Source organism: Erythrolamprus reginae, chromosome 2 (assembly GCF_031021105.1).
Source record: "Erythrolamprus reginae isolate rEryReg1 chromosome 2, rEryReg1.hap1, whole genome shotgun sequence".
Taxonomy (NCBI): domain Eukaryota; kingdom Metazoa; phylum Chordata; class Lepidosauria; order Squamata; family Dipsadidae; genus Erythrolamprus; species Erythrolamprus reginae.
In genome coordinates, this window is record NC_091951.1 from 352770068 (window position 1) to 352784557 (window position 14490).

At 42.9% G+C, this 14490-nt stretch overlaps 2 protein-coding genes across 2 annotated transcripts in view; one reads left to right on the forward strand and one right to left on the reverse strand.

The window, feature by feature from the left end:
* The window catches only part of UBAP2 (ubiquitin associated protein 2), a 161619-nt gene that overhangs the window by 121517 nt on the left and 25612 nt on the right, over nt 1-14490 (forward strand). Inside the window, exons 19-20 of the mRNA XM_070736925.1 lie at nt 2615-2706; nt 4242-4289. Coding sequence (XP_070593026.1) covers nt 2615-2706; nt 4242-4289 — 140 coding nt within the window. The remainder of the gene's footprint in view (nt 1-2614; nt 2707-4241; nt 4290-14490) is intronic.
* On the reverse strand, nt 7322-11658 carry LOC139163266 (interferon type A1/A2-like). Its single transcript, XM_070744218.1, has 3 exons — nt 11291-11658; nt 8872-8980; nt 7322-7594 (listed from the first exon to the last, which is right to left on the reverse strand). Exons 1-3 carry the CDS (start codon nt 11656-11658, stop codon nt 7322-7324), a joined length of 750 nt encoding a protein of 249 aa, XP_070600319.1.

Here is a 14490-nt window from a genome sequence, read left to right on the forward strand (position 1 = left end):
AAATTTAAGAGGCTTGGCAACTGACTCACCGTTACGACGGTTGCGTTGTCCTGGCCGGGTCACGCAATTCCCATTTTGCGATCGTCCGGTAAACCAAGTCAAACGGGAGGAGGCCAAGTTTCACTTAACGACGTGAGATAACCGCAGCGATTCAGTTCATGATTCGGGGAAGGCCGGCTGGAAGAAGAGGCAACGCTCAAAAACGTCTTGCTTTAACGATAGAAGATTTGAGGCTCCGCTGTGGTCAGAAATCGGGGATTCCCTGCAACCTGCTTCATTTCACAGTCAGAGGAAAAAAAGGTCTCCCCAATACCTGTTCTGCCTGACTGGCTCAGCAATGCGTAATAGTCCAAGGAAAAGAAATCAAACACACACGTGCTCTGCTAATCAGCAAACTTGTATTAGATAAACAAAAATGGCTTACTCAAAAGCAGTTTTTAGTGTCCAAAAACAGTGCAAGGCTTACTTCAGCCGTATACAAAAACACAGGGAAAAACAAACAAAGACAACCTGGAATGAGCAACGATGTTTCAGGAGTCCTTTTGAATCTTTGGAGCAAACAGCAAGTCCCAGAGTTTTCACCTCCCACTTGTCTGAAAAAGCTGGGTTGAAAAATCCAACGGCAAAGAAACTTTGAAGCAGGAACCACAAAATAACACAGATAAACAGCCACAGTTTGCCTTGGCCTTTGTTCCCTTTTATCCCTTTAGCCCTCATTAAAGGAACCACACCCAGCCCAGGTGCTCCTATAATGATTTGTAATACTCCTTAAAGCGATCCCTTCCTTGCATAGCTCTTCGGCTATGTAGATCAATATATTGATCTGCAGAAGAACTCAGGGAGGAAAGACTGTCTGAGGGACTGCAGGCCAAATCCCCTGGGCTGTCTGCTGAATCCTGCGTCCCAGTGGCCTCGTCCTCCTGGCTGTCTGCCACGTCTTCCTGGCTGTCAGCCAGGCTTTCACATTCACTTTGTGCCGCGTCTCTCCCATCTGTTGGAGCAACGGCTGGCCCAGGCCCAAACACAACAATACCTAACCTAAATTTTATAGAAAGAACTTTGTACGGACAGAAGAAGGGATAAAAGAATTAGAATTGAGAAGAACCCATACAGACAGAAGGACTAAGAGAGCTAAGCGGAGAATACCTACTGGACTTGGAGGCAGGAGGACAAGAACCGCAAGAATGGATAAAGAAAATGGGGGAAAAGGTCGATAGAAAGTAAAGAACAAAGAGAAATGGTCATGACAGGATTGGCAAAGGAAAGGCAAAGACCTCAAAATAGGATAGGATAGAATAGAATAGAATAACATGCAATAGAATAGAATTATTTTACTGGGCAAGTGTGATTGGACACACAAGGAATTTGTCTTGGTGCAGATGCTCTCAGTGTACATAAAAGAAAAAGAGACATTTGTCAAGAATTGTGGTACAACACTTAATGATTGTCATAGGGGTCAAATAAGCAATGAGGAAACCATCAATATTAATAGAAATCTCAAGGATACAAGCAACAAGTTACAATCATCCAGTCGTAAGTGGGAGGCAATGGGTGATAGGAATGATGAGAAAAAACTAGTAGCAATAGTAGTGCAGACTTAGTAAATAGTTTGACAGTGTTGAGGGGATTATTTGTTTAGCAGAATGACGGCGTTTGGGGAAAAAACCTGTTCTTGTGTCTAGTTGTCTTGGTGTGCAATGCTCTGTAGCGATGTTTTGATGGTAGGAGTTGAAACACTTTGTGTCCAGGATGTGAGGGGTCTGTAAATATTTCCCCACCCTCTTTTTGACTTGCGCAGTCTACAGGTCCTCAATAGAAGGCAGGTTGGCAGAAATTGATTTTTCTGCAGGTAGGGAAAAGCATATAAAATAAAACATGGATCAAGAAGTTAAATTGATTTCCATAATGGACTTAATTCACCAAATAAGAGCGATAGAATATTTAATAAACTTAAAAAACTAAATATGGGCATAATTTGCTCACAAGAAGTACCTATTAGAAAAACAACATAGAAACTTTCAGAGAATGAATGCCTTGGGGAACTTTATGCGACTTTAATAGATCAAAAGTAAGAGGGGAGAGGTCCTGTATATACAGAAGAAAATGGAATCAATATATATATATATCCTGATGAAGAAGGTAGAATATTGATGGTAGAAATAATTATGAATAATCAAAAGATATTGTTGATTGCGATGTATGCTCCAAATGATAACCAAGATGTATTTTATACAAAATTACATATGAAAATTTAATGAGTTGGACTACGAGAATATTTGTTTGCTAGGAGATTTTAATGCGATAGTTAAAACTGATTTAGGGTTAGATTAAGTCAAGAACTTCTCCGTTGCTCTCAAACGGTCAGTGGAGATCTGAGAAGACTTCCAGGGAAAACGAAGAGCTAAATGGAAGGCCGAGCTGGGTGGAGGGGGAGGTCGAGTGGGAGAGGGGTCCCAGGGGATCCAGTGGGTCTCTCCTTGCTTACTCGCAACGTCTTCTGCATGGGGATCGGAAGGGACGCCAAGCTTTCTCGACAGGCCACCTTTCAAAACCGTCGGCCTCTCCTTTGGCTCAGGGTCTTTCTTTTAAAAGGTCTTTTCTTTTCGATCCGCAGGCAAAGCGCCCCCCAACCTGCCCCAAGGGGTACCACCTATGTTGCATAACCAGTATTTTCTGGGACCCGGAGGACTCCTGCCTGCCTACCCAGTAAGCTGTTTCCTTGTGCCTCTTTCCCTCCCTTGCCTTGTCCCCCCTGCGAGTTTTGAGCCGTGGGTCAGCCTGGTCTTTGGTGGTGGTGGTGGTGGGAGGTTTGCATGCAAAGGGCCAGTGAGACCATTCATTCTTCTCTCTCTCCTAACTATCTCCATCTATCCAATCTCTTGGCCTCTCCCTCTTTCTTTCTCTCCCTCTCTATCCCTTTCCCTCTCTCCATTTCTCTCTCTCCCTATCCCTTTATCTCTCTCCATTTCTCTCTCTCCATAACTCTACCTATCCCTCTTCCTCTCTCTCTCTCTTTCCCTATCAATTTCCTTCTTTCCATCTCATACATTTCTTCCTATCTCTTTCTCTCTCCATTTCTCTCTCTCTCCCTATCCCTTTATCTCTCTCCATTTCTCTCTCTCCATAACTCTACCTATCCCTCTTCCTCTCTCTCTCTCTTTCCCTATCAATTTCCTTCTTTCCATCTCATACATTTCTTCCTATCCCTTTCTCTCTCCCTGTTTCTCTCTCTTTCTCCCCTTGTCCTTTTCCCTCTCTCCATCTCTCTATCATACCTCTCTCCTTTCCCTTTCTCCATTTCTCTCTCCTCCTTTCCCCTTCTCTCCCTATTCTTTTCCCTCTCTCCATACCTCTCTCCCTAGTCATTTCCTTCTCCCTCTCTCTTTCCCTATCCACCTCTCTCTCTCTCCCTATCCCTTTTCCTCTCTCTCTTTCCCTATCAATTTCCCTCTTTCCATTTCTCTCATACCTCTCTCCCATTTCCTTTCTCCCTTTCTCTCTCTCCTTATTCTTTTCCTTCACTCCACACCTCTTTTTGTCTCTCCTGCTCTCTTTCCCTATCAATTTCTCTCTCCCCCTCTCCCTTTCTCTGTCTTTCTCTCTCTCCATCCATCCCATCTATCAGTCTCTCCTTCTCCCTGTCTCTGTCTCTCTCCATCCCTCCATCTATCTGCCTGTCAGACAGAATATGGGCATTGGGCTATTTCACGCCTATAAAAATATGGCACAGAAATACAAAGTGTAGAACAGCCAGGTGCACCCATTCTGGAGAGGGGTGGGGGGATTCCCTGAGGATGGGCTCCAGCACCAGCCCAAAACCGTGGAAGGATAAACCTCCAGTTTTGGTGCCCCGCTCAGATCGCATTCTGCAATATCTCCTGGCTTGATATTTCCCCGGGAGATATTATACAAGCGTGCTTCTAAGGAAGAGAGGCCACGGGTTGAATCGGGAGACACGCAGGGCAGTTATCACCCTATAGAAGCCAGAGAACCAGCAAAGAAGAGGAAGTTCTCCATTCACAAGTAGCCCCTGACCTGAATCTTCTTGGGCAGCCCAAGGCGGACTCGGAAGTTATTTAACCGGCAGTGGGGGCCTTGATTTGCATTTGAGCTTGGTTGGATTCCTTGCCAAACGTTCAGTTACCCAACTAGGCAACCTCACCAGTGCTAGAAGGGAGGGAGGGGGGTTTGTGGAGGGAAAACATCAATCTCGTGATGCGCTTTCCCTTGTCTTTAAGCAGATTTATGGTTATGATGATCTTCAGATGCTCCAATCCAGGCTGCCTGTGGTAAGTAACCTTTCTTTTAAAAAAACCTGATGCTTTTCTCACTTTAAATGTATAATTCAGGGTGTCCAGCAAACCTGGAAAACAGGGGAATCAGGGAATTATCAGGGAAATCAGCAGTTCAGGAAATATCAAGGAATTATCAGGGAATTGGTGGAAAAAACGGAATAAATCGGGGGGGGGGGACGGGACGGGGACAAACTGTATTAAAATATTTAAAAGTCAGGGAAAAATCATGTTAAAAGAAAACAGATCATGCTGCCTGGCAGAGTCAAGCAAAAATGAGCACAACTTGCTTCCTCAGCGACCGATATTTCTCCATGGCTCAGCCGTTTGGTATGACGTCATCTAGGTCCACACCTTAACTAGATTGCACGCTACAGGGAAATGTCATGGAATTTCAAAATGCTTTCCTCCCTGGACACCCTGATAATTGTATCTGGAAAGTGGCATCTAAGTTTCAGCAATTCCTGTGTCTTTAGTTGCAAAATCCAGGGTAGGTTTCCAGTCTTTGGAATTCTGGACTGTTTTCAATAAAAGCTTAACAAATTGTCAAGGGAGTTGGCCGTTAGTTGCAACCAGACACAATCTCTTTTCACACTGCACGGCAACTTTATCTTGAATTTCATGTATGAGTTTTTCCTTCTCACCAAAAAGCCAACTGTTGTGTTACACAGTGGAATGCTCAGAATAGTTTCAGCTGGGTGTATTTATTGGGGTACCAGCGGCTGCCAGCAGTTTGACAGATCGAATCTCAGTAGGCTCAGGGTTCACTCAACCGTCCATCCTTCCAAGGTCGGTAAAATGAGGACACAGATTGTTGGGGGGAATATGATGGTTCTCTGTAAACCACTTAGAGAGGGCTGTAAAAGCACTGTGAAGAGGTATTTATGTCTAAATGCTATTGCTATTGTGGGTTTTTTGTGTCTCACAAGTGTCTCCTCTTTGTGTTCTGGGCCACTGTTGTGTTGCTATTGGGTAAAGGACTAAGCAAAGAGAAGCCTGCTCTTTTATTGAAAGCCAAAAGAAAGATATTTGGAAGGGTAGATCTGAGGAGACTTCACTGACGACTTAGAAGGGGGGACAGGATTGTATTAATAGCTATGTGTGTGCGATGGCAATAAATCCACCTTTATCAGCACTGTGGTAAGTTTGAATGGCCATAAGTCGAGGGCTGTCTGTATAAAAACCGCCTGCAACCGCACGAATCCCAGTGACCTATAAGGTTCCACAGAGTTGGCCTTCTCCGGGTCCCGTCGATTAAACAATGTCGTTTGGCGGGCCCTAGGGGAAGAGCCTTCTCTGTGGTGGCCCCGGCCCTCTGGAACCAACTTCCCCCGGAGATTAGAACTGCCCCCACCCTCCCTGTCTTTCGTAAACTACTGAAGACTCATTTATGCCGCCAGGCATGGGGGAGTTGAGATATTCCTTCCCCCTAGGCCATTACAAGTTATGCATGGTATGTTTGTGTGTATGTTTGGTTTTATAATAAGGGTTTTTAGTTGTTTTATTATTGGATTGTCACATGTTGTTTTTATCATTGTTGTTAGCCACCCCGAGTCTACGGAGAGGGGCGGCATACAAATCCAATAAATTATTATCATCATCATTATTATTATTATTATTATTATTATTATTATTATTATTATTATTATTATTATTATAATGAACAAACTGGGGATTTGTTCCTGGCCTTAACATTTTCTGGAGAGAGCTGAGCCAAAGAACTGGGTTGCAACTGTTGGGAGAGTTTTGCGCATGGGGAAGGCAACCCCACCAAGTAGCCACAGCTGACCACTATACCTAATTGAAGTCTTCGATGCAGCAGGCTTTCTTGTAAAAATATATTGTACTTTCTTCTTTATCAAAACACTTTTCTAAATAAGCTATCACCTTTGCATTTAACCACTATAATAAACTATGCACAATACTATTATATAGCTCTTATTACATCCACCACGCAACCACTAAGCACTAACCACCCAGCGCAAACTACTCCATACAAACCACTCTCTACAAACCACTCACTGTAACAAACCCATGCAAGGGTGCTACTCCCTATATATATAGATTACAGCCCATCGGGTTGCAGCATAATTAGCAAACCCATGATTCCATACTGATTATGACTTACATCAGCCTTCCCTATGGTTACAAACCATTTACTTGCATTGTAATATTACCTCCAGAAATAAACTTATTTCTGGCAGCAACGTCTGTTTTTTCAGGTCGGGCTTAACTTCGAACAATCCTTAAGGAATAACTAGAGAGCTATCTGTATTGCTATTTATTTATTTATTTATTTATTTATTTATTCATTCATTCATTCATTCATTCATTCATTCATTCATTTATTAGATTTGTATGCCGCCCCTCTCCGTAGACTCTATGCCACCAATAATGTCATTAATAAACTAAAGAGAACCAGTTTGATCTGGTGATGAAGTCACTAGGCTAGAGAATGAGTGTCAGTGAGTTCCTGCCTTAGGCATGAGAGTTGACAGGATGATTTTGGGCCAATCACCAGGAGATGGTGAGTTCTAGTCCCGCCTTAGGCATGAAAGCTACCTGGGTGACTGTGGGCCAATCACCAGGAGATGGTGAGTTCTAGTCCCATTTAGGGCATGAAAGCTGATGGAATGACTTTGGGCCAATCACCAAGAGACGGTGAGTTCTAGTCCCGTTTTAGAAAGCCAGCTGGGTGACTTTGAGCCAATCAGCAGTAGACGATGAGTTCTAATCCTGCCTTACATATGAAAGCCAGCTGAGTGACTTTGTGCCAATCACTAGGAGATTGCCATAGGTTCACCATCACCATCACTATAGTCTCTTTTTCTCAAAAGCCCACTTTTATTTCAAAATGCAGCATTGCAAACTAAATAAATAACAGAACGCGTAAAAACTATTGAAAAAGTCCAGTCGATGCAACTCAGTTCAAAATAGAAGTTTAATAGTTTAACAAATATATATATGTAAATAAAAGCAGGGTTTCAATAAATAAATAAATAAATATATAAATATATTAAAAAGATGCTTCAGATCTTCATTCCCTCGGTCAGTCTGTCCATATATGTGAAAACCATCTGGATTTCATGTCTTAGAAACTGCTGGGTGCACCCGTCAAGTCCCTTTTCTTCCAGGAAATTCCGGATGCTGCGGAAATACTTCTTCAGTTGCAGCTTGTTCATCCATTCGTCCTTGTTTTTCCCCGGTGTCGGTTTTCCTCCTTCGAGGCACCGCTGGATCCTCTGAGTTTGCGCATGCAACTGTTCAAGGAACCTAGAATCACAAAACAGAAGGAGAAATGTCTATGGAGATTCTCAACCATCCAGGTCATGTGTACAGTGTTCCCTCGATTTTCGCGGGGGATGCGTTCCGAGACCGCCCGCAAAAGTCGAATTTCCGCGAAGTAGAGATGGGGAAGTAAATACACTATTTTGGGCTATGAACAGTATCCCAAGTCTTCCCTTAACACTTTAAACTCCTAAATTTACAATTTCCCATTCCCTTAGCAACCATTTAGATTATTACTCACCATGTTTATTTATTAAAGTTTATTTTAAAAAATGTTTTTTAAAGGCAGATGAAAGTTTGGCAATGACATATGACATCATCGGGCGGGAAAAAACGTGGTATAGGGGGGAAAAACGTATTTTTTAATTAATATTTTTGAAAAACCGTGGTATAGACGTTCCGCAAAGTTCAAACCCGCGAAAATCGAGGGAACACTGTATACTGATAATTAAACAAGCACAGAGTCTCCAAAACCTATTTTTATTTTAACGGTGGTCAATTATGTTTATACTGAAACACGAATTGAATCAAGTTGCTTCCTGCAAGGAGCACATCTGTTTGCCCCTCTTTTAGGTCCTGTGGGAGAGGCTAATCATCTCTGTTAAGTGTTAAGGAGCATGCAGAGTAATCTCTGAGAAGTCAAAGATACACTTACACAGAGGTCACTACAATGCAAAAAGGATGTTGAGACTCTAGAAAGAGTGCAGAGAAGAGCAACAAAGACAGGGCTAAAACATATGAAGAATGGTTGCATAAATTGGGTGTGTCTAAGTTTAATGAAAAGAAGAACCATGATAGCACTCTTCCAATATCTCAGGGGTTGCCACAAAGAAGAGTTGTGGGTCAAGCTATCCCCCAAAGCACCTGAGGGCAGGACAACAAGCAATGGGTGGAAACTAAACAAGGAGAGAAGCAACTTAGAACTAAGGAGAAATTTTCCGACAGTTAGAACAATTAATCAGGGAACAATTTGCTTCCATAAGTTGTGAAGGCTCCAACACTGGATGTTTTTAAGCAGATGTTCTTCCTTTGGCAGCAACTCTCCTCTTCCTCTTCTTCCTCCTCCTCCCACCCAAATTCTAAGCTTTTATTTCTTTCCTAATGGGTTTGCATACATTAGTTGCTTTTACATTGATTCCTAAGGGGGAAAATTGCTTCTTTTACCCCCCCCCCCCAAAAAAGAGGGTGAAAACTTGGGCACCTCTTATGCACCACATGCAGCCCCCACCCAGCCACCCCCAAAGAGTAATTTACTTCCTTGCAGCAAACAGCAGCAGAGCCTCATTAGCACCCAATTATCTGAATAATTATCTGAATTAGTCACTGAATTCTCTGCCTCCCGAGACTGAACGGATTGCTTGAAGTTGCCAGGCAGCCCGTGTGACAAATGCAAAGCGAAACTAAAAGTGCACAGAGGCAAAATGCTGCCGGGGCTGTTGGTTTTTTTCTGCCAGGAGGTAAGTCACTGACCATAAATGCCTGTAGAATGTTCAAGTCACTAGACTTATTTTTTTAAAGGCTGCTTTATTATTGTTCTAGACAACTTAACAAACTGAAGAAGCTTTTTAAAACAAATGCTTGATCTGAAGAGGCCCAGGGCTATTGTATCTTATTTTAAATAGCAGAGAATACTTCCAGAAAGCCACATCAATTTTAAAGATCCGTAAAAGTATAGTCTGCAATGTCCTGTTTTTGTATTAAGTATTAGTATTAAGATAGGGCAGCTGAGTTAAACCTTGACTTAGTCATTCGGGTTTGGAGTAGATCTATTCTGCCGCACAAATCCCAGCGACCAGTTAGGTCCCACAGAGTGGGCCTTCTCCGGGTCCCGTCAACTAAACAATGTCGGTTGGCGGGCCCCAGGGGAAAAGCCTTCTCTGTGGCGGCCCCGGCCCTCTGGAACCAACTTCCCCCAGAGATTAGAATTGCTCCCACCCTCCTTGCCTTTCGTAAGCTCCTCAAAACCCACCTCTGCCGTCAGGCATGGGGGAATTAAGATGATCTTTCCCCCTAGGATTCTACATTTTATGCATGGTATGTTTGTGTGTATGATTGGTTTTATAGAAGGGTTTTTAGCTGTTGTATTGGATTTTTACATTCTGTTTTTTGTCACTGTTGTTAGCCGCCCCGAGTCCACGGAGTGGGGCAGCATACAAATCCAATAAATAAATAAAATAATTGGGAAGAGTTGGTGTGATTACATGTAAGAAAACCTTCTGGCAATACTCTACTGCCATAATGTACATTTCTCCAATTCTTGGGTATTTCTGTGGGTCAGGCACACATGCCCAGAAATACACAGCAAACAGTGTGTAACATCTATACTGTTTGCTGTTTGTAAAGTTACTAGGAGACGGAGGCCTTTTGTCCTTGTTTTCCTCCCCCAAAACCAAGGTGCGTCTTATAGTCCGAAATATACCATCTTCAATGGACATTATAAATATCAAAATGAAACATAAACCTGCACCCTTCACATTCTACACCAGTTTGTGAAAAGTCACCAACTTTTCTGACCTCAGGGAGCACTGTATTCATAATTTTAAATCCTGCAGATCACTACTATGTGTTTTTTAAAAGATAATAGTATTTAGTGGAATTTTCTGTGGACCACCAAAATTTTCTTGTGGGCCACCATTTGGTGACTGCTGTTCTGTACAATTGAATTGAAAACCCCTGATATCATATATCTCTCTATCTAGTCTGTCTGTCTATATCTATCTGTCTGTCTATCTATTTAATAATGAATAATTATTCATAAATTATTTATTTAACAATGTCCAGTTGCTTTTTAAAAAACGAGAAGGGAGAAGAAATAACTACTTTTCTGCAACCCCTTTGACTCCCTACCTTTATTATTATTATTATTATTATTATTATTATTATTATTAAATAGATTTGTATGCCGCCCCTCTCCGTAGACTCGGGGTGACTCACAGCAATAACAAAAAACAATGTACAACAAATCTAATATTTAAAAATATCTAAAAACCACTTATTAAAAAACAAAACATACACACAAACATACCATGCATAAACTATATAGACCTGGGGGAGATGTCTCAATTCCCCCATGCCTGATGGCAGAGATGGGTTTTAAGGAGTTCACGAAAGGCAAGGAGGGTGGGGGCAATCCTAATCTCGGGGGGGAATTGGTTCCAGAGGGTCGGGGCCACCACAGAGAAGGCTCTTCCCCTGGGTCCCACCAGACGACATTGTTTAGTCGACAGGACCCGGAGAAGGCCAACTCTGTGGGACCTAATCGATCACTGGGATTCGTGCGGCAGAAGGCGGTCCTGGAGGTATTCTGGTCCGATGCCATGAAGGGCTTTATAGGTCATAACCAACACTTTGAATTATGACCGGAAACTGACCGGCAACCAATGCAGACTGCGGAGTGTTGGTGTAACATGGGCATACCTTGGGAAGCCCATGATTGCTCTCGCAGCTGCATTCTGCACGATCTGAAGTTTCCGAACACTCTTCAAAGGTAGCCCCATGTAGAGAGCCCCCACTGCCCTAGCACAGGGAGCCCTAGACTTACAATCGAGCCCAATTTATGTAGCTGAACAAATTTGTTAAGTGAGAAACGAAGTCTCTTTTCTTCGGTGCCGCTCCAACTTCGAATGGCCACTAAGCGAACTGTTGTAAGTCGAGGACTACCGGTACAGAGATAGACACGCACACGGAGGAGAAGGAGGAAAAAAACTGACCTTTTTCGCAAGGTGGCCTCCCAAGCGACCCACAGGTGGTCCTCCTTGAGGAGGTGCAGGATCCCCTGAAGGATCTCCAAGACGGCTTTGGTGGCAGACCGCGGCTGTCGTATCTCGAGGATTTTTACGGGGAAGCTGAGGGCCGGCATCTTGTGCAGGCATTCTGCGGGAAGCCTCCCCTTCATCTCTTTCAGCAGCTCCACGCTTTGCCGGTTCGTTCTCTTCTGTTGCAGTTTCAGAAGGCTGCAGTTTAATCCAGAGGCTGGAACAGCCAGCAGGAACATCAGGCAGAGCAGCCCCATGGGGCACGGAGTCCGTTTCGAAGGCATGGAAGAATCCGAGATGGTCCCAGCTTTGCGTTCTGCCATGGGTCCCCCTCTGTCCCCAGCAACAATGAAGCGAAGGACCTCCAAACCCTCTTTTATCCTCCTGGTGGCCCATGGTCCTTTTCATTCTTCTCCCAAATTCCCCTGGTTTCATTTTCAGTTTGCAGTTTTCAAGTCCTATGGAGGGTTTTTTTCCCCTCCCCTTTTTGGTGGGGCTGATGGGGCTTCAACTGCTTGTAGATGACATGGGGCCTCCTTCTGGCTCTTCCAGCCCCCCAAATGATATTTCCTCCCTCCCCCCAAAGACCCCCCACCCCCCAATGACTAACACTGCTTGGCTATCTATGCTGGAGGTTTCATTGCCTGCAACTCAGCCCTTGAGTCTTGCAACACATAGGTGGACTTTGAATTTACAACAGTTCAATTAGTGGCCATGGGGAGTTACAACGGCACTGAAAAAAAGTGACTTACGACCGTTTTTCACACAACAATTGTAGCGTCCCTGTGGTCATGTCGTTTACATTTGGATGCTTGGCAACTGACTCACAATTTTTTTAATTTTTTTAAAAAATTTATTAAAACACACTTAGCAAGCAACAACAAAAAAGAAACAATTAAAAAATATGTGATAAATCTTCTAGTCTATACAGTATACAGTACTTAAATACCCTAAATTATTACATCAAGATTCACCTTTAAAGTTGATAGTAGATAGAAAGCTTTAGATAAAGCGACTGAAGCAAGGGGGGTGATTAGCCTTGAAAAACATTTTAGAAATAATTTTGAATGTGTGTTTTATACTAGGGTTAAATTTATTAAATATAAAGGCTATCATTAAGAATTGGGGAGTATTAAATATATATGATTATTATTTAGAAGAAGGTGGGGAAAGTTTGAAATTGTGTTGTTTGTATCTGTTTTTCTTTTTAGCTTTTAGTATTCATTGGTTACATTAGGGGTATTTAGCTTTTATTAGAATGCATAAAGAGGGGACGAAGGCACTTTGGCTCAGGGTTTTAAGAAGCTAAAAAGATTATTTTTATCAAATATTTGAAGAAATGTTAATGATGAAACTTAATTACATGACAATTGGTTCAACTGGATGACAAAATTAGAATAGTATTTAGGTGGGAAGAATGAATTAGTTACTAATGAAATATTTGCTTTTTATTGTAGTAAAATAGAAGGTATATTGCATTGATGTATGTATGGGGAGAGAGTATGTGTGTGTTTGTATATGTGTGTGTGTGTGTGTGTGCATACACACACACACGCAGAGAGAGAGAGAGAGAGAGAGAGAGAGAGAGAGAGAGAGAGGTATTTTACTTCTGCATAAGGGTTCCTTAGTTTGAAATCTTGGTTCTCCTTTCTTCACCTTCTTACAGTGATGTAATTTATTCCAAGTTTCATGATAGTTAGTCTCTTGTTCTTTTAGTTCAAGTATTAGTCTGTCCATCTCTATGCAAATTAATATTAATATTTTATATAAAACTTCTTCTTCTGTGGGTGTATTCTTATGCTTCCAATGTTGAGCATAGGCAAGTGTTGCTGGTCAAGATATGCAGCATTGGATAGGTGGCATTTTTCTCCTATGTGTCCCTTGTTATCCCTAATAGGAGAAGTTCTGGTTTTAAGTCTAATTGCATATTCAAGGTTTCTTCCAACCAATGTTTTCTTCTTGTCCAAAATTTTTGTGATTTATCACGTTTCCACCACATGTGATAATAAGGGTGACGTCCCACACTTCCAACAAACCAGCGATACTTTTGTGTTCATCTGACTCACATTTATGACCGTTGTTTTGTCTCAGGGTCACACCTTTCGCGGTTGAATGTCATCGGTATGCTCTCTAAAGTAGGGTGTGTGTGTGATCGCATCACTTCTGAATTAGTCGTCTCCCAGCTGGGTTACTGCTGTCAGTACTGTGTACTTCACTGGTTGGTTTTTCCAATACAGTGGTACCTCATGATACGAACCCCTCGTCTTACGAACAACCCGAGATCCGAACCCGGGGTTCAGAAATTTTTTGCCTCTTCTTACGAATTTTTTCCTTCTTACGAACCCGCCGCCGAGAAGCCCCGCCGCCCGGCTGTCGCTTTTTGAAACAGCCGGGGGGCTTCTCAGCGTCCTCCTGAACCCGAACGCCAAACCCGAACTAACCAGTATTACTTATAATCAAGCCCAAAAGGGGTTTCTATTTGGACCGGGGTGGGGAACAGAGTTCCCGTAGCGAAAATGGAGCTACGCGCGCCGCTCCGGGTTACCAGCAGGCAGGTGCGTGTGTCGGAGTGAGATTTGCCTTCGGCGCATGCACAGGAAGCGAAAACTTGCGAGAGGACGCGCAGGCGCACAAGATTTCGACGATTTTCGAAAACTGAAAATCTTGCAAGCCCACATGTCTTTTAGAGAGATTTGTTTCATGCCCAGAAGCTAAATCTTGCTCCGATGCATGCGTGCGCCCGCTGGTCACTTGGAGCTGCCTGCAAATCTGCACCGTTAGCGGAGAAAAGTTCCAACCCTCGCTTGCATCTAACCAGGGCTGGGCTGCTGCCCAGATGGGGGGCGGGAACGCAGTGGGGTAGAAAAATGGAGCTCCACCCCAGAGCCCCCAATTTAATTAATTAATTGATTGATTGATTAATTAATTAGATTTGTATGCCGCCCCTCTCCGTAGACTCGGGGCGGCTCAAAACACAATAAAACAGTTCATGACAAATCTAATAAGTTACAATTTAAAATATTTTTAAAAACCCCATTATTAAGCAGACATACATACAAACATACCATACATAAATTGTATAGGCCCGGGGGAGATATCTCAGTTCCCCCATGCCTGACAACAAAGGTGGGTTTTGAGGAGTTTACGAACGGCAA

Excerpts from the sequence above, each read along its gene's own strand:
- LOC139163266 (XM_070744218.1), bottom strand. The coding sequence starts at position 11,658 with ATGGCAGAACGCAAAGCTGGGACCATCTCGGATTCTTCCATGCCTTCG. Across the intron at positions 8,981-11,290 it reads GAGGCCACCTTGCGAAAAAG|TTTCGCTTTGCATTTGTCAC; the intron begins GTCAGTTTTTTT and ends GTGCACTTTTAG. Across the intron at positions 7,595-8,871 it reads ATAATTATTCAGATAATTGG|ACATTTCTCCTTCTGTTTTG; the intron begins GTGCTAATGAGG and ends GAATCTCCATAG.